Genomic DNA, 20,666 nt, shown 5'->3' with positions numbered 1-20,666 from the left:
TAATTCTCCTGTCACAATGCTGCTGTATGGGCTCTGCAGAGAAAAAACTCATCTGTATATTTTTGACAGGAAGTTTAAGATGTCTGAGAGAAACTAGTCAGAGATTTCAACAGGTTTGGATGGATTTGGACGTTAAGTCTTTTTAAAAGGTTTTGAAAAGCAAATGCTCACATACTTCTTCCTGGGAAGTTAATGAGAATTGGAGGTAGATTGATATTTCAGTAGCCTTGGAATCATTAGTGAGCTGTGAAGTGATTGATGGGGTTTTTCCGAGTCTCCAATCAGAAGAGTGGCTGAGAGCAAGGCCCTCTCTGCCTAATGACTCTACCATTGCCCACTTTGTCCTCCGTTTATACTCTGGAAACCTGAGCTCCCTCTTTGCCTCCTCTGCCTCTTTTTTTGGCCTCTTACCAGCTTCTTCCAGGCTCACCGCCTAATCAAGGTCCTTCACTGCATCCACTGAAGACAAACATGTCAAAGTTTACATTTGAAATGGGAAACCATGAAATCCCAAGGTTTCTCCCGACGTGTCTTTGATGGAAAATATTTCCGACACTCTGGGCATCAGATACCTAATTACCATTAAACTCAAGTTCAGCTAGATTTAGTCTCATTTAGCTCTAAGCCAAGTTTGAAAATTCAACCCCATCAACTGTCAGTGTGAAGTCTATTCATTGTGACAAGTCAGATTGGATTATGAACTTCACTAACGTCAGGTCTGACACTAATCTAAGTTTAAGGAGCACTAGGATGCTAATACAGTTTTTAAAAAGGTTTAATTTAACAGTTATTTTTCTTCCGAGATATCTGTAATGCAATGGAGCTATAAAAGTTATAAAATGTATAATGTTATTGTAGTCATGGTCTTATGGTGTGTTTGATATGTAAGAGAGGCTGAAGAAAGAGGAAAGGATATAAGCTGGGAAAAGTGATTTGAATTTGTCAGGTTTGGGATTTAAAATATTTGAACTGCAACTAGGGACGGCTGATTTATCTTCCCAGGCTGTTAAACAGCCTTTTAAATCGACACGTTCTTGAGAAGGCACAATAAACCCAGCATACATCACAGATTTACAGTTTTTACCCCGCCAAAAACGGAAAGTATCCAGCAGCTTTTCACCTGAAATAACTTTCTGAGGCCTGATGATAAGGAGCCGACCAAAACAGGAAAAGGAGGGAAAACCGCGATGAGTCATCACAACAACACAGAATTAGGTAAATAAATAATAAAGCTGTCGATGACGGAAGTATCCCAAAGATTATTAATATCTTGTGTTTGAGAAACAACCCTTCAATTAGGGGATTCACAGAAAAAAAGTTGATCATAATCCAATTATATCAAGTAAAAGCACCATATTGGAAGAGTTGATGATACAAATCCATCCAGTCAGTGTGAACTTTAATCTAACCTCAACGCTAAACCAGCTGGTGAGTCTAAAGTCTGATCTGCAGTGAAGCGTTTTTCTTCACACGTCTCCACCTGATCGAGCACAAAGGACCTAATTATAATAACGTACAATGTGATCTAATGGTCCATCACCTGCTGAATTGTATGAGAAAATATCCTGAAGCCACTCTTTATTTTTGGGAGACCCTGTATAACTTGGTCACGTGACAAGTTTCTGACTTTAACGACTGCAGAGTGTCGTGCAAATTCAGACAAACTTTTGATGAGATGTCTTCCTCTGAGCCTTTAGAAAGGGACGGACCTTTTCAAGCTGCCGTGACCCTTTTTGTTCATACTTTGAAGGAACGGCAACTGCATTGGGACATAATTAACATGTAGAGCGTCCGCTTATTGTTGATGAAAAAAAAAAAAAAAAGTAAAAACAGAGTAAAAGCAGAGGGTGAAAAGAGGTAAAAGCCCTGAAGTTAGGACTGTGTGTGTGTGTGTGTGTGTGTGTGTGTGTGTGTGTGTGTGTGTGTGGCTGTGTGTGTGTGTGTGGCTGTGTGTGTGTGTGTGGCTGTGTGTGTGTGTGTGGCTGTGAGACGTGGCAGAACGAGGCCTGGCCAACCGGCAGATCTGTTCCATATGTTTCCTGGAGAAAGAGAGAGACAGGCAGCTCTCCTCCACCCCACCCGCAGCACAACAAGTCTTCGTTTAGAAAAGACAAAACAGTCGAGGTAAAGCCTCCTGCAGCACCTCGTCGTCGTTGTCGTCCTGTTCTGCCGCTCGGTCTCGTTTTCTGTGGACGTGGATATCAGTTTCAGGTAAAGATGTATCTGAGGAAGGCAGCTGGCAGGTGTTGGGTTTCTGGGAGTCGGCAGGGAGCTGGCTGCTGTTTGACATGGGGCCTCCCAGACAGACTGAGAGGGCAAAGAAAACACACACACACACACACACACACACACACACACACACACACACACACACACACACACACACACACACACACACACACACACACACACGTGTGTGTCACGTTTTCACATTGGTTTCATCACATTCATCATTCCTGTGTGTGTATTTTAAAAGTTTGAATTGTTTTCTGTGTCCAGCATCAAAGACCAGCACCTCCCAAAATACATGATGAATATATAATATATAAAGACCCAACATAGTGGACGCCTACATTTCCTGGACACATTAATGTTTAGTTAATACTTCTCCATTTTGCATGACAATATATTTGTGCATGTTAATAATCTAAATAACTGTCAAAGACCCCATGAAATGGCACTCGTACTTGTACTTCCAGGCTAGGAGAAGCAAAGAGCCATAAAATCAAGATTATTTATTGTTTGATCGTTTAAAATATAATTTTCAGACAGTAATTCTCCACTTCATGGAAAACCCTTTATTTTTACATTTATATATTTATTTTTACTTTATACATTATTCTGGTGATAGGGAAAGAAAATTCGGACGGCTGATTTTACAGCGAGCAGACAAGTATTCATGTCTGACCCGTTTTCCTCACTACAGTTATCTCAAACGTATATAACGCAACACTTTTAGACTTTTGATCGGTACCAATTAATCGTCTATCGTCTTTTTCCTGCTCCAAACTATTGTTATTATATCGGCCTTTTATATTTCCACTATTGGTCGACCTCTCGTTGAACCCACAGAGAATGATCGGCACCTCTGTGAGTGTGTTTTGCGTCTCTACTTTATGTTTTGGTGTTACAACCCACAACATGACAGTTTTGATTCACGATCAGTTCTACTATGATAACAAGCCAGTGTTGTGTTAAAGTGCACCGCAAAAAAATATGTAAATAAAGCAGGTTTAAAGGATTAATGTGGGCTACGACTCCAATGGCACAACCCAAACGGAATATCAGCTGGGCTCCATGACCCTCTTCAGGATAGACGGGTTTAGCTAATAGATGGATAAAAATGATATTGTTCATTTATTAAAATGCCTCTTTGGTCTGTCAATATTCAACAAAGATTACACATAATGCTTAACATATAAAGACCAAACCCTACACGTATTAATTATCAAGTAGTACAACAATATGTTGAGCTCAATCTTCTGACTCAAGTTTTACTGGTTTTTATTGATGAATCTGAGCAGAGCTCCGGTGATCAGGGTGAGTCCTGTGTGGCATCTCGTCATTAAAGGAACGATTTAAAAAAATAATAATAATAGTCTTTGTTTCTGATCAAATGTTTTACAATGATTAATCAATTATCAGTTATAACACTTTAAAATAACAACAACCTAACAATAATAACTTAATAACATTTTCTGGTTACGATACTGCTGATGAAGACTATGTGATACGGTTGAAAGCTCTGGAAAAGTCTCGTTACTGGTCCTTGATTTGGGATTTATTTGTGAAGGTTGTCTTCAATTAAAGATATATATTTACTTTATAGTTTTTGATGGTGATACAGGACTGTAATACATCCAAAACAGTCCTGGATCAGGGCTTTGGTCAACCTGCCAGACACTTTGGCTTGAATAGTCGCTGTCTGTACCGTATCATTCATTATTAATGACATTTTGTAGAATGTACCAGAACTCTCATCCTTTCACTATTTTCTAAATTAAATTGCTCTTTCTACAACCTCTGGTGCTGAAACATCAAGCCAAAGCTTAAGTGCCAAAAACAGCAGTTTAATAAATGACCACTTGAGTCAAATCTCATAGACCCCCATGTTTCAAAGCTCCATGTTTCAAAGCTTCGTGTTGCAGAGTTTACTGCCTGCTACAAAAACAGGTTTGGTCTCTAGCTAATTTCTCTGTTCAAGTCCACTGTATGAGGGGTGAATTTTATATAACTCACCCGTTTAAATCATAATAAAGCTCAAGGTTCGGCATAATTGAGTGTCGCTTTGAGTGACAGGTGGGTGTAGTATAAGGTCACTAGCTGCTATCCGTCTGAGCTGCGTCACCAGGTCCACCTCGGCTCCACCACCATCCACCTCTGTGCCCTTTTCTTTGGGAGTTCGGCCGTGTCGTCACTGCCAAGATGGCCACGCCCGAAATCACCCACTTAAAGCATCACAAGCACTCTTCAGAGACCTATGGATGACGTCACAGAGACTACATTCATAGTTTACACAGTCTATGGTGTGGCTACTAGAGAGATTCTTACTTTAGAAGTAGACGTAGAGTAAAGTATTGAATAGCAGCAAACTTGAGTCAAAATGCCCCCCAGGAAGCTACAGCTTCTCAAAAAATGTCTTCAGTCCTCCAGATCAACATCCAGACCTCCACTGACGCCAAGAGAACTCCCTTTAACTCTTTAGTGTGCAGTGACACCTGCTGGTTGATAAAGAAACCACTCCACTGGTTCACCAGCCTTCTACCAGGGAAACCACCACTGGTCCCAGTAACGATATCAAGCTTGATTTAGTGAGTGCTTTGTTGGTCTGGAAAATATCAGGGTATACGGTATTATACTATTATTATTGTTATTATTAGTTGTAGTAGTATTACTGCTATTATTATTATTTATTTATTTATATATATAATATATTATTAATGGAATCTTAATTTTTTTTAAAATAACATTTAACTATAATATGTTTATAACATGTTTTAGTTTACATGTTAGCTATAACATATAGTAGCATGTTAAATGCTTCCAAATAAAAAATAGCATCAGCTGTGAGCTTTTGAAATAATTATTAGTCATTATTATTATTATTAACAACAAACATATCCTGTATGTCCATGACTTCTCCTGTCTGGACCTTTTAACTCACATAAGATCTATATGTTCTGGACCTCTAACTCACACAGGATCTATGGGTTCTGGACCTCTAACTCACACAGGATCTATGGGTTCTGGACCTCTAACTCACACAGGATCTATGGGTTCTGGACTGTTGGTCGGACAGTACAAGACATTTGAAGACGTACTCTTGGGCTCTGAGAACCTTTGATGAACAATTTTCTGTCATTTTATAGATGACTATTGATGACTACGTTATTTGTAACCATTAATCTATAAAAAAAAATGTTTTTTTTAATCAGTTAACGCAATGTCTGTGAACTATGTAGTGTTGACGAGTCCTAATCTTCAGTCATCAACCTTTTGTTGTTTCTTCTTCTGCTATATCTTACAAACCAGACACATTGATCTTTTGAAGATACTTTATTTTATCCAAGCTTTGTCTCACATGTTGAGTCAAATTTAATCAAATAGCCTTAAATCACAAGATATGACAATAGTAGCTCAAATCACAAAATCAAAAGTTAACTTTCCAACTCAAACCCACTTTCATTTTGACAAAAAGTAACAACATACATGGGGAGGTGTTCCAGGTTTATTTAAAGACATACTAAATAAATATAGCACCATTTTCAGAGGAGAGAGCACTGGAGAGGTGCTCTGAGACGTCCCAGGTTGGGCCTTTCATTACCTGCTTATAATTATGAATAGTTCACTTGGTTGCTATAGTTCATCAAAACAAAGTCACGTTTTGAGTTTATATCAAGGACAATGTGTAATCCAGTCTGACATGTAGTTTACAGCTTCTAAATAGAGACAATACAGACATGCAGGGAGATAATATAAAACAACCGCATAAAGCCAAACATGGGGCTTCAACGTGACTTATTGCACTAAATAATGCCAGCGCCATTCATTGACTGTACAGACTTCTGCTGGAAGGGAAACATGTTTCAAAGAAAGTGGTTTTTAGGCTGCTGTTTAGTTACAACTCTGGACATATAGTGACTCTTTTATGATGATTACTGTGTCTAAAGCAAATATAATATGTAATAAAATGGCAAAAAAGGTATTTTGTTTGTTATTGTTTAGAAAAAAAACTTAAACTTAGAAAGGTTTCTACACAATATCTCATGAAAGGATGTCTTTTTTTTTTTTTTTTTTTTTTTTTTTTACTAGAAAGAAAATAACTACAAAGGATCTCTTTGGTTAAAAAGGCATCAGCATGTAATTTTACTCAAATCAGGTCCTTTGGTGGTTTTACTCAAAAAGTGACCAGAAGGAGGCGCTTTACTCCTGGGGAAGTTTACACAGCAAAAGCTAAGGACAACCTCACAGAAGCAGGACACTTGAATGTCACTATGATCTACAGATGTTATTATGTCCTCCCCCTGTATACTGCCTTTTCAGCACCAACATCCACACTAGAGATTACTTTTCCTGGCTGAGAACTGTTTTGTGTAAATTGTACCTGCATTCAACATGTGCTACACTTTCTAATATACATCAATATGTCATTTCTCTCATTTCCTGAAATCCAGTTTCATCTTGTTTCGTCTACCAGAATTATGTTCAACTCCTTCTCTATACCGTAACGAGGATATTGGCAGTTCTTCTTTTCCGATCAGTCGGGAGCGCGTCGTTTTTCCCCGCTCTCTACTTCCTGAAGTTTCCGAGCTGAACGCCCCTCCGTCCGGTCACACAGCGAAAGGTGGCCGGCTGGATGTCCCAGTATTTCACAGGATTGGCGAACAGACTGATGCCTGTGTACAGGTTCTTCTTCCCACTGTGCGGGATGGGACAGAAGTCGTTGACTCCCACACTGCTGATTTTGTTGCCATGAAGATAAATCACCTGAACAGACAAAGAGGATTCATTATAATGAGTAGTTTTTCTGCTTTGTCAGTAAACAACCCTGACTGGGACTTCTGTTTTAATGCTGCTTAATGGCTACCGTGGAAATTCAAGATCACAATCTTCAGACCAGGAAACAAAGAGTTGGAAAGTTGGGCATCATGTCATGACTCCGGGCGGCTGAGTTGAATGAAACTGATTTATTTGAGACAACTCAAAACAACTTCTCAGTTTCCTTCCATTACTCATGCGACAACACCGTAATATGAGTTGCACATCAAATATTTGTATTCAACATTCACTCCAGTTACAGATAAGATGGCGCATGAGATGGACAGGTGTATTGGTGCAGCATTGGGCCTTTTCACAGCAGCACTTTTTAAATGTCATTGCAGAGTAAACACAGGTGTAATTAATGATGTGAAGTATGGCTCCGTTCCATTTAGGTATTGGGGGAACTACACCTTTTGTTTACTTTGCTATGACATGTAAAATAGCTGCTGTGGGCCTTTTGGCAGTAATAGAGGCACCGTACCAGACTTTAGCGGTAAAAAGGGAACTGATCCCCTGCTGGATTTAGCAGACTATTTATGTTCCAGCACTCGAAAGAATGATATGATGGATAAAAACAGCTGAAAGGAGTTCTCTTTGTAGGGTGTCTGGGCTCAGTCTTAAAAACCAGATGAGAACTCAAACATCTGGAAGGGGCTTGGAGTAAAAGCAGCTCCTTCACTAAGAGGAGTCAATTGAGGTGGTTCAGTCATGAGACCACAAGGCCTCCCTGAGGAGTTTTTGGACTTGTAAACAGGAAGCTAGGGATACTGTGGGATGAGCTGGAGGACATGACCACGGAGATGCATACCTTGTTAGCCTTCTGAATAACATTTGAAATTCTAATGTATATGCGTCCAGTAGATAGATGGGTCTATGTCATGATTAGCTTAGTTTTGCATAAAGTGAAGAATCTACCTTCAAAGCTGTCTGATTTGTATAAGTATGAATATAAAAAGTAGACCTGTTGTTTCAGCAGAAGTTAGCATTGGAGCTGTTTGCCGACAACAACACGCAGCATCCTAGAGGTTCAGCTTTGAGCTACGCCAAACCGACTAATGCTTGTGCACTTTATTCTGCTGATGCTGATCGACGTGTCTGTGTCTCACCTGGAGGTAGCGCAGGGAGTTGAGGTTCGGTGGGACCTTTTTCAGACGGTTGTTGTCCAGGTTGATCTGACGGACGCTCGGGATGTTGGCAAAGCTGCCATTTTCTACATACTTGATCTGGTTAAAACCGAGTCCTAGCCTGCAAAAGTGTTAAAACATAGTTGACAGGTACACTATCAACCCTTGTTAATAAAAAGCATCAACTCTAAAATTCACAAGTGTCAAAATAACTGATTCACACATCAAATGAACTTTGAGTTTTGAAGAAGAGTCTTAATTTGAACAAGAGTCCGTTTCTAGGATACAATGTGGCTGGTTTATACCTCTGCAGGTTTTTATATCTGATGAAGTCTTCTATTTCCACCTTAGCGATCTTGTTGTAGTCCAGGCTCAGCTCTGTGATGGAGGTTGGGAGGTCTGGGAGATAAAAACATAACCAATGTAAAAAGTGGATTAAACATGCTTGGCTTGATTACTTGCTGACATGGCAGTGTTTGCCTCAATTAGTTGTGCAGTTGATGTCCGGAGTCGTAATACTGGGCGTGAAGAGATGAGTCTACCATTAATTTGTTTGAATAAGCATAACATGAGGTCAGTGATTCTCTACCTTTGGGCACAGCAGTTAGTTTGGCCTCTGCTATACCGATGTACAGGGTCGACAGGCCGTTAAAAGCTCCCAGTCCAATCCCACTGTTGGCCAGAGGGTTGGCGCCTAGCTCTGTTGAGACAAGCACAAAACATCTGGTTTAATTATTCACAATCTATAATCCATCTCCTAATTACACAGGGTTCATAAGGTCATGGAAAACCTGGAAAAGTCATGGAATTTTAAAATGGTTATTTAAAAAAAAAAAAATCCCAAAAGTTTTGGAAAAGTCATGGAAATGTGTTATATTCATGTATTCATGACGTTCATTTACGCTGAGTTTGAAATATTCAATATGCTTTTAAAAGAAAGACGCTCAAAATATAAGCAGGCATCCATACAGGCATCTATATAAATGTTTATTCTTTTAATCAAACTATTGTCTCTCATTCATTTGTGTCATTTAAGGTTTACTGTTTGCTTTGTATTCTCATTGTTAGTTTAAATACTACATTTACTCACTTTTTATGTTTACACCGAGATTTCACAAAATGTTTGGTCATGGAAATTTGGTTTAAAGTCATGGAAATCCATCGGTTAAAATGTGTAGGAACCCTGATTTACAGTAGAGAACATACACCTCAGTTTGAGAACTTGGTAAAGCTTCAACCCAAATACTTAAATGTAGCAGATTATTTAGTACTTCTCTGGTTAAATAATTGTTAAATTAATGGAATGAATTAACTGCTGCAGCGTTAGCCTGCAGCCCTTTCCTTGGCACAGGACGGGACGCCTCTGGCCTACGAGAAAGTTGATTATTGCTAATTTGATATTGGCTTGAAACCAGGTTTTACCCAGCACATGGAGTTTCCTCAGGCCTTTAAATGCATCCTTCTGGATCCGGCTGATCTTGTTTTCATGGAAGCGGAGCTCGATGACGTTGGGAGGCAGGTTTGCGGGGATCTCGGTGAGCAGGTTGTAGGAGAGGTACAGCAGTCGGAGATGGTCCATGTTTCTGAAGGCCTTGGGGTGAATCTTGGAGATCTTGTTGTTGATCAGAAACAGGCCCTGGTGTGGAGAAAGGAATGTGAATAAAACATCGTTGATTCACATTCATTGCAGCAGGTGTAAACATTTAAACGACTGTTTCTAGGGCCCAGAATGAACTTTTGCGATCAACATTCAATCTATGCACGGCAAGATGGAGAATACGGAAGGTTTGTTTTGACATTTTTAACAAAAAGAAAATACCTATCATTATTGACAAATGTATATGACCGCCGAACTCGTGTTAATACAACAAGCCGCTGTATTGGCATGAAGCCGCAGATTGACCTCACTTTGTTTGCTTTGAGTTTTCCAGAGTTTTAGGCCTTGATGTGGTTTATTCCCAACAGTGAGAACATCATCGAGATCAAAGACGACCCCTCTGTAACCGCCTCTTCTCCTTAACTGGGAGTAACGAACAGAGGGACTGTAATCTCACGAGGCTGCAGGCTACATTTGGACTGAATTAGTGAGCCGTTTCTTCCTATCTGGTAACTTTAAAAGCTACAAGATGATATCATCGTTCACGTGTACCGTGAGTCTGATGTGGCATTTAAAGGCATTTCAAGTTCTCAATCAAATCTAAGCATTTTGTTGATGGAAGTAGTAGTAGTAGGAAGTCACCGGTTAAAGGCTGGATCTGATGTCGTGCTCTGAAAGTATTTACACTTATGATTAGGCCGTGTTCTTTTCAGAGATGTCTGCTGATTTGGATGTTGATTTTGGCTCTAGAGATGCAAATGTTCAGTGTAGAAAAAAACCCAGAATGATTACAATTCTTATCTTCTATGATTCTGAATCGATTCACAGATGTGAAGGAGTAAACACATGGACTCGGACCACCGCATATGGCTTGTGTTATTTTCTTTAGTTTTACGTGCATAACAAGTGATTGTGTGTTGGGCTCTGAGCGCTGCTAAAGCAAGGGGAGCTACACTCAATTTATTTTCTGAATCAAGCGGCAACTTTCAAAAGTGAAGCCAAATGCTAAAGTGCCTTAAACTTACATTCTGTCTATGAGGAAAAAAATGACTTCTCTTTTGATTTATTCCCTCAGTAAACATGAGTTTATGTCTCAATCTCTAGTTTCACGTCTTCTTTAATACAGCATGATGTCCATCTAGTGAATGATGGTCCATTTTAGACCGTATGCTATAGGGCGGGGCTACCTTGTGATTGACAGGTCACTAACATGGCGTTGTCCAGTCTTTGAGTTGTCCGTGTCTTCGTCTTACAACTTTAACCGTTTCACAAGTGTGTTTTCACTTCATGTTTCCATCTTGTTTTCTTTAACTAGCCACTTCTAGTCACATGGTACATGGTTAAGATCTCTTGGTGGCATTGAATTGGTCAAATTTTAAGTGCAGACGCAGCAAAATGAAAACCAACTGAACTGTGCTTGTCACAGCAGGTCGTTTGAATTGGTCGGCGAAAGATTGTCACTAAGTATCCCACAGATTAGATTGATGCAGGCGTGTGCAGGAGATGTGACTGCAGCAGAACTGGATCGACTTCAGACATCTGGTTGTTTGTCTGTTTAATGTCAACAGGAGAGTGGGTGTGCAGGATAAAAGGTTTCTCTTACATAAAGCTTGTTGAGGCCTTTAAAGTCGTTCTCCTTGATCTCAGTGATGTCATTGTTTTGGAGGTCTAGTATCACAGTGTCTTCGGGGATCTTCTCAGGAACAGAGATCTCACCTGTCGGCAGAAACAAAAACGCCTCATCAGAGACCAAGGAGTTGGACCAAAATTGAGGAAAATCAAGACGTCATTGTGGTTTCTCTTATTTAAAGTTCACATTTTTATTGATGTAAGATGCATCAATCAATCAGCGGTGTGTATGAAGTGTATTTTGCAGTATTAAAAGACAGACTACCAAACACATTGTTGGTTTTAGTACGTTCTATTCATGGTAAATGCAGACTAGAAGAAAAATATATAACACCAAACTTTCACTGATGATCTTAAATGGTGAACTTCATCATTTCTAATTAGATAAAAGAACAAGCCTTTATATTAACATCCATGAATCCGGGTGTCCTTTCAAAACACTGTTTACAGGAACATGTGCATCCAGATGTGTTCTGATAGTGGTATTGGTGATAATTATGATATAAAATATATTGATATCATGTTAATAATAGCCACATGATAATATTGTGTAAATAACCCAGTGCCTCTTAAATCATTGATCCTGAGCCGATATTGATATTGATCAGAGTGATGGTTTCTGACTTTCTCTTCACTTCCCTTCACTTGTATTTTGAGTTTAAATCGTTTGCCAAAAAATAGACAAAACGCAACCTTCCACAGATATCGCGATAATACCATTTTTGAGGGTTCTTTTGGCCAAAATAACGTGATCTCACCCTTGTCGGAGCACTGCACCACTCGGGGTGAGCAGGTGCAACCAGCCGGGCAGTTGTCCTCATAATCGTCATTTTCATCGACGTCGTTTTCATCGTCATCGTCCTCGTCGCTCGAATCAGCCATCATGATGTCATAGTTTCTCATGAAGTCCATGACATTGATTGACTGGTAGGGTTTGGCGTTGCCTAGCGCCAGCAGGCAAAGCAGGAGGAAGACCCTCATGTTTGTATCAGAAGGAGAGCTGTGGGAGAGGACGGAGGTTAGGTCTGAAACTAATAGACAGCACGAGGCTGTGATGTCATCGTGACACACAGGAAAAGCTGTGAAATGCTGTTTATTTGATTTTGTCTGTCTTTTAACTTCTTCCAGTTTGATGTAATTGATAGCTTGTGAAACTATTCTTCAAAGTAGCTTCCCCAATTCTGCCAGCAACCCTGTTCATCAATCAACACAGCTCAGCATCAGCTTACCAACAGACAGCTCTCCCACCGCAATGTCTTCAGAAACTGCATCGTCTAGTTATTATTGATGCATAACATGTAGTCAATACTTGGAGCTGATTTCAACTACTTCATATACTGTTTAGGTATAGTTAAATCTGTAATAATGCCTTTTATGTTACCTGCAAAATTAATGTGTAGAAGTCGAATGTTTCCAGCAACATTCTGTATGTGTGTGTATATATATATATATATATATATATATATATATATATATATATCTATCTCTATCTCTCTCTCTATATATCTATATATATATCTATATATCTATATATATATATATATATATATCATGAAGAACAATTAAGCACAATTAAGATATATATATATATATATATATATATATATATATATATATATATATATATATATATATATATATATATATATATATATCATGAAGAACAATTAAGCACAATTAAGAGACTAAAGGGGTTCCAACCTGGTACTAGTAAGGTGTACCTAATAAAGTGGTCAGTGAGTGTATATCTAAGTAGTTTCACCTCAGATCCACCAGTTGAGTTTGAGCTTTACAGCCCTCACGTGAGCCTGATCTAGGAATGTTTTGCTAAAACAGTGCGTGGTGAAAGGACACACTGGAGTTCCTTCAGCGATCGGTTTCAATGACTGCCGCTGTTTTTTCTATCAGTGTTTCCACGAAGCGCTGAAAACCTCCACTGGAAATGAGCTCCCGCAGCCAACATAAATGTTTCTCAGCTGTCACCTATTCGACATCTGTGGTGATTCACAAAATGATTTATACATCTTCCTCTATTACACGTTCACACAGCCGGCAGCGAGAGGCCGAGGTCGCCTGGTTGGTTGCGTGCTTCAACTAATCATCAAACCTTCAGTCGTCCCACAAATATGTGGTGGTGGTCGAGCATCCTGCTGCAACAGCAAATACCGTTCAGCAGCGTAGACTCTTCCTCTGCACCCAGACTCCTTTGTTCCTCGTGTGCACATTTAGCACAAATTAGGCTTCTTTTTTCTTTTTTTCTTGATGTGTTCTGCAACTGAACTTGGTGGGTTTTCGCTTGAACAACTTGGCTGTAAGTTGGAGAATATTTCTCTTGTTTATTGTGTTTTCCTGTCGCTCACTCAAACAAGCCTTGAGAACCGATCCAATAGATCTGAATTCACTCTCCAATCCGACTGATGAAGGTAAAGTGCTTTTGTTTACAGTATAAGTTATAATCGGTTCTCTGGAGGTTTGCATTTCATAAAACATTCAAACCAGAGACAGCCTTTATCCCCTCTGATCCCTGCAGTCTCCATCAGGACTCCCATACAGTGTTTGTCCCCACCTACTTTTTATTATTGGGGTGATGGTTGATCTGTTAAATGTCAGATAATAGTGAAAAATATCCAGTCACCGTGTCTTGATTATGTCCTCTAGAACAAGAGAACATTTGGCATGTCAAAACAATTTGCTTTGAAAATATAACTTTTCCCTAATTGACAATTACTGATAGTTAATTTTCTGTTCCTCAACAATGGATTCCTTGTTTCTGCACTTTCATACTGTCTACTTTGTACTGACTTTGGACATTTTAGGTCCCCCCCCAATTTGTAATAAACTGTTCTGCATAATCTCCAAAATGACCTTACATTTCTGTCAAAGGAAAGCTACTTGAATTTAAACCCCAGAAAAGTAACACATGAGAGACCCCAGCATTCAATATACCCAACCATTAAACATCAACTTCCCTTCAAATTTTTTGCACATCATGTCATTCACTTAAAAGATGAACCGCAGACATTCCTGTAAATTGATCTTGTGCTCTAAAGTTTGCATGCAAATCAAACTCACTCATAAGTACATTTGAAATATTCTCTTTTAAAATACATAATTTTGTCCCACAAGAAAAGATCAGCTGTTAAAACGTAACATTTGCAGCCTCGTCCTCCTGTGTCTCCTCTGAAATGCAAGAAGAAGTCTTGTAAACTGACCTAAACAACTCAGAGATGCTGCATCCTCTGAAAATAAAAATGCCAGGTTGACGAGTCAAAGACCTAAAAAGATGATGTTTTTTTGTTAATAAATAATGGGTGTGTCCTACCTCAGCCGTCAGGTGTGTTTGTGTCCTGGTTTAAACCCCACAGTGAGCGGAGCAGCAGCAGGGTCCAGCTGGAGGGCTGAGAGTTGGATCCTCAGTCAATACATTCCGAGTGAACGGAGGACAGCATCACCCTCTCTCACCAGAAAAAATAAAAGAAACTGCCCCCAGAAACACCCCCACCGACGGAAAACCACTGCTGTTAGGGTGAGAGGTTCAGTTTCAGTTAAGAGCTGTTGACTCTGTCAGCGATCAGACCATCTGTACGTCTCGGGGACTACATTTAACGAGGCTTTGTCGGGACTTTGTCATGTGCTTTTCATCAGGAGCTTTGAAGTGATACCAGGATCGTTAGCTTCAGAATCCTGACTGCTCAAGTCTTTGTATAGAAAAATACTGGTGGGTCTGTCACCTCCCATGCCTTCACGGCTGGCTGCCATATTAAATATTTCACATCAACATGAACGTTTCCTGCACTCTGGCCTGTTGGCTCCGGGTTAAACGAGGAGAGTGGGTCTGTACAGCTGCTGGAGACTTTGGGTTTTCTCAGTGACGTTAGGACAAAGGTGAGCCGGACCTGCAGGGGATTTGTAGGATGAATGCCATCTGAACGTCTTCATCAGTATGCTTCACAGTAACTGACTTCCCCAAACAACCTACAGGGCATTTCAATTAGGGCGGCACAATTAATCAAAATTGCAGGAGGCTCAATATGTGTTAATATGTGCGTAATTATTATGCTGCAGAGAGGTTCTGCCCAACACATCGCCACATGTTTGCTACAGATCCCTGCAATAATCCCACCATAATCATTTTAATGTGTTTCAAAGAAAATGAGAATGATAGTTTAAAATTGATCACTTCCTCTAATATCACAATTCGATATTTTTTTCAAAATCTTTCAGCTCTGATTTTGAAAAAAAAGTGTTGATGTGGTGAGGCCTTTCATCAGGTAGCACGAGATCTTCATGGTACCGAAAATGATGATGAACCAGCCTTTTTTTAAATTTATAATTGTTAGCGGCAGCCCCCCAAAATGTATCAATCAATTATCATATCTTATGCAAGTTGTCACAAACTGTGTGAAGGGAAAGATGATCAACAATGAGGTTAAAGTCATCACTGATGGAGCCTGTGAGTGAACTGAGAACACTCTTCTTCTTTGGTGTTTTTTTTCCCAAATTTTCTCTTTTTTTCAGCAGTGACAGTTCTACTTTCATAGACTAGTTGCTAAACATAATCATGCTCTTATCAAGTCTGAGTAAAGCTGACTTTACGTTACTCGATGGATGGAGCCAACGAAGGCTCATTCTGTGATTTTATTCCTAGACAATTGGTAAAAACCATACTAGGAGCAGCTAGTCTCACAGGCAATTAAAAGAGTCCAGAATGCTGAATGGCTCCTCAGCGGTGGGGTCTCCTGGCTTAAGGTGGTACAAGTGGCCGTGAGAGTCGGTCAGAACTGTGTTATTACAGATTTCCTCCTTAATTGGAAAGCAGAGAAAAGAGAAACCGAGCCGATGCTTTGCAACAGCCAATCAGCATTATGTGAACTGCTTTGTGTTCTGCATGATGTGTAGGCAAAACAGTCTTTACATTTGAAGTAGAAATGAGAAATACCTCCCAAGAATGGAACAAAAAAACCTTACAGGAGCCTGCTCCCTCAGGGGTTCAAGTGTTACACTATTCCTTTTTCCATTCAGTCCTTGTATTTTCTGCTGAGCTGAGCTGGAACGGCGCTCTGAGACACAATTTATGGCCGAGTCAGACGGTCCAAATATGCCCCGGTTTGGCAGTCAGACAAACCCGAAATGGAAGCCGGTCTGTGTTCTGGTTTCAATGCTTCTTCTTAGTGGGGAAACAATATTTTCCAATCCATCAGAGATCTGGTTAAATGATCATCCCATCAAAAGGAAGCCTGTCGAGCTCACGTTTTAAAGGTAATTCATGAATAAAATAATGTCTTAAAGCGAATTTATCATTTATTTGTCCTCCCGGCAGTTTCCAACTCTCCCACAAAACTGAATTACAAGCAATAAGACTCACTCTTATTCACTGTTTAACCTCCCATAGTGTAAGGCAGAGACATTTTTCATCATCATAAATGTGTTAACAGAGTCATTGTGCTGGCCCAGAGCTTTAAGGTCCTAACCATGAAATAAAAAGGTTGTTGCAACTTGATAGAAAGAGGTGTCTCTGGTGTTTCTTTAGGATATATTAATTGTTCTTATCTATTTAGTTGTTTCTTGTTTTGTGCCAGGTTTCTTAGGGTTGTTTTGTTATAATTGGCCATTTTATTTATACAATTATCTATTGAATCATATATTTTATTCTCATCTTATGCCATTTTTAGTTTTATGTGGTTAGCATGTATCTTTACGTTATTGTTGACAACTGTTTTCTGGACACTGTTGAAAAAGAATCTGAATGGGTTTTTCCTGGTTAAATACAATACAATCATCAAGACGTCGTAATGTTTTTGATCTCACCAGTAGTGAGCGAGCTGCCTAATCACCATGGCAAAGTTTCTTGCCTGATGTTTTTCAATCGGACATCAATACCGAATCACCAATCTCAGCCCAAGGTAAACACACACTTAACTATTGGTGAAGTTCAACAATGAGCCAAGCCATCAACATTTGAGGATTTTGTCCGTCTACCTCACATTTAAAAGGTCAACTGTTGGTTACCATTATCTAAAAGTCCACCGTTATCTAAAAGTCTACTGTTGGTTTTTACCATTATCTAAAAGTCTACTGTTGGTTTTTACCGTTATCTAAAAGTCTACTGTTGGTTTTTACCGTTATCTAAAAGTCTACTGTTGGTTTTTACCGTTATCTAAAAGTCCACTGTTGGTTTTTACCATTATCTAAAAGTCTACTGTTGTTTTTTACCGTTATCTAAAAGTCTACTGTTGTTTTTTACCGTTATCTAAAAGTCCACTGTTGGTTTTTACCATTATCTAAAAGTCTACTGTTGGGTTTTACCGTTATCTAAAAGTCTACTGTTGGTTACCGTTATCTAAAAGTCCACTGTTGGTTACCGTTAACTAAAAGTCTACTGTTGGTTACCGTTAACTAAAAGTCTACTGTTGGTTACCGTTATCTAAAAGTCCACTGTTGGTTACCGTTAACTAAAAGTCTACTGTTGGTTACCGTTATCTAAAAGTCCACTGTTGGTTACCGTTATCTAAAAGTCTACTGTTGGTTACCGTTATCTAAAAGTCCACTGTTGGTTACCGTTATCTAAAAGTTCACTGTTGGTTTTTACCGTTATCTAAAAGTCCACTGTTGGTTTTTGCCATTATCTAAAAGTCCACTGTTGGTTTTTACCATTATCTAAAAGTCTACTGTTGGTTTTTACCATTATCTAAAAGTCTACTGTTGGTTTTTACCGTTATCTAAAAGTCTACTGTTGGTTTTTACCGTTATCTAAAAGTCTACTGTTGGTTTTTACCGTTATCTAAAAGTCCACTGTTGGTTACCGTTATCTAAAAGTCCACTGTTGGTTTTTACCGTTATCTAAAAGTCCACTGTTGGTTTTTACCGTTATCTAAAAGTCTACTGTTGGTTACCGTTATCTAAAAGTCTACTGTTGGTTACCGTTATCTAAAAGTCTACTGTTGGTTACCGTTATCTAAAAGTCTACTGTTGGTTACCGTTATCTAAAAGTCCACTGTTGGTTACCGTTATCTAAAAGTCTACTGTTGGTTTTTACCGTTATCTAAAAGTCTACTGTTGGTTACCGTTATCTAAAAGTCCACTGTTGGTTACCGTTATCTAAAAGTCCACTGTTGGTTACCGTTAACTAAAAGTCCACTGTTGGTTACGTTAACTAAAAGTCCACTGTTGCCATTATCTCTGTTTTTACAGTTCCTTTGTAGCTCCACTGAAACAATACCCTGTTATGAGCCAGATTTCAGGATGAAAGCTACACTTGTCTAATTGGAACCTGGTGTAAACTTGCTTTGTGTGCACTATGAGAGGACACAGGCTTCGTTCTACATTGTAAGCAGCACTACGCCAACAGTTTATCCTATTGTGTATTACTCTGGTCCAAAAAGTCAAAAGGCAACCTTTTAGAAATGTTTAGTTTTCGTTTTTTCTTCACTTCTGAAGGATCTTGCATGAAAACCTCATACTTCTCAGCTGACTTGTCTGCCACAGAAATATTTAATTTGGTAGCTTCAATAGTCCAGAGGGGGAAATTGGTTTGTGGTAGTGAAGAAATCTATGGCGTAATTGTTGGAATTACAGTATTCAAACTGCAAATTAAATGTTGGAGATTATTTCCTGATGGAAGGCAGTCAGGACGTCTCTCCTCTCTCAGAATATCATACTTTCCAAACCATCAGACGTCTGTGATGGCTCTGGAGCGGGACGGAGCTTGTTGTGTTCTCGTGTTGAGAAGAATTTCCTCCATCTGAGCCTTCGAATGCCGCGGGAGTCACCAGGGCAACTCGTAGGGTGCCGGTGCCAAGGAGTTGCCTCAGCGCTGTTGTTGTTCTAGTGCCACAGGAACCTACTTGTTGCCAGGAAACATTTTATTAGAGCTGTGACAGGGTCACAACTCTGCGTATTACCTGCTGCTTGGAGTGGTTCCCGGCCGGGCTGCACAACAGACCAGTGTTCACCATCCTTCACCTTCATCACTAGTCCACACAACGAGGATTATGAATATTCGGCATAAGCTCCGATTTCAGGCATGCTCGGTAGCTGGGGCACCCATAGGTAATTGTGAGAACACAAAGAAAAAAATCCCAATGTGGGCTTTCAATATTGGTAGAATAGTAATGTCATATGTCATGAATAGAATTTTTTTTTTTATTATTGGGAGCCAAACCTGTGTCCATTCCTATATGTAGCCTTCGGGGTGTAATTCTACAAGCCCTTGATGTTTCCATCAATCAGTAGTTTCTTGTAAAGTGCCTCATTTTACATTTTGGGAACTGGCAGCCTGAACTCATTTCCTCTGCAAAAACAGTAACTTTCAAACGGATGTCGTTGCAAAGTGATTTAAACCAACTCACATTTATTTAAAAAAACGGACACGGTGAAAGCTAAAAAGACGTGCTGTGAACAATCTTGTGAGTCGCCGGAAGCGAGGATGAAAACAGTTTCATGGGATTATATGATTTTAAATATAGAGTAAATACAGATGGTGTTAAATTGATACACTACGCATGAAAAGAATCAGTGTTTTTTTTTTGTTTTACCTTTAAAATAAAGTGGTTTAGATTTGTAGTTCCCAACCTTTTTGACCTGTGACCCCTTAAAATGAAGTAATTCCTCCGTGACAGGCAGTAGGTGTATATATCTACTGGTAATGGCGATATCAACTAAAAAGTAACTTTTTGTTTTTACTGTTTTATCTGAATAACTTTAAGAGGGGTGAAAAGGTAGGATTGTTAACATAAATAGGTATAGACAGGATGAACTAAAACCATTTTTTGTTTTCATTTCTATCATCTTGTGACCAAAACTACAAAGTTAAAATATGCCAGATTCATGCTGAAAGAATTCCAACCTCATACTTGTTATTTGTACCTGTTGATCTGCTGAGTACATAAAACCTGAGTCATAATCCTCCAACCTGAGAATCACTGAGGAGGTTATGTGACTATTGGATTGTTCCTTAAGGGGTTTGATTTGTGAGACTGATGAACGCAGCAGCTGTTCACATTGGCAGACGAGAAGACATTTCTCTTTTCAACAGGAAAACCTTTGAGCGTTGGTTCATCGGTGCAAAGTTTTCCATCTGAAGTACGATGAGATGACAAATGCCGGCATCTTGAAAGTGACCAGACATTACCGATTGTTGTTTTTTTATTGCTTTTCTACTTCTAGATTTATGATTGTCTGCATATAATTGTCGAATATGTCGTCTTTTGCTGAGGTTTTTGTCCTCCTCACGTTTAATTTTTTATTTTCCAATCGTTCGTTCCATTTGTCTGCTA

At 39.3% G+C, this 20,666-nt stretch overlaps 2 protein-coding genes across 2 annotated transcripts in view; one reads left to right on the top strand and one right to left on the bottom strand.

The window, feature by feature from the left end:
* The window catches only part of cenpp (centromere protein P), a gene marked incomplete at its 5' end in the record, with an annotated part of 77,647 nt that overhangs the window by 32,799 nt on the left and 24,182 nt on the right, over positions 1-20,666 (top strand). The gene's annotated exons all lie outside the window — the stretch shown is intronic.
* Positions 6,280-14,782, bottom strand: aspn (asporin (LRR class 1)). The gene is made up of 8 exons (XM_079218653.1): positions 14,714-14,782; positions 12,150-12,391; positions 11,366-11,478; positions 9,588-9,801; positions 8,755-8,865; positions 8,471-8,564; positions 8,148-8,286; positions 6,280-6,987 (listed from the first exon to the last, which is right to left on the bottom strand). Exons 2-8 carry the CDS (start codon positions 12,370-12,372, stop codon positions 6,790-6,792), a joined length of 1,092 nt encoding a protein of 363 aa, XP_079074779.1. The 5' UTR covers positions 12,373-12,391; positions 14,714-14,782; the 3' UTR covers positions 6,280-6,789.

The sequence above is a fragment of the Taurulus bubalis genome, assembly GCF_910589615.1.
Source record: "Taurulus bubalis genome assembly, chromosome: 5".
Taxonomy (NCBI): Eukaryota; Metazoa; Chordata; class Actinopteri; order Perciformes; family Cottidae; genus Taurulus; species Taurulus bubalis.
Note: the sequence above shows the minus strand (reverse complement) of the source record. Positions and strands in the feature narration are given on the sequence as shown.

What these genes read in the sequence shown, in the direction of transcription:
- aspn (XM_079218653.1), bottom strand. Translation starts at nt 12,372, where the DNA reads ATGAGGGTCTTCCTCCTGCTTTGCCTGCTGGCGCTAGGCAACGCCAAA. An exon ending in ACTAACTGCTGTGCCCAAAG is followed by an intron (nt 8,565 to 8,754) that starts GTAGAGAATCAC and finishes TTTATCTCCCAG; the next exon opens with ACCTCCCAACCTCCATCACA. An exon ending in ACTCCCTGCGCTACCTCCAG is followed by an intron (nt 6,988 to 8,147) that starts GTGAGACACAGA and finishes TTGTCTGTTCAG; the next exon opens with GTGATTTATCTTCATGGCAA.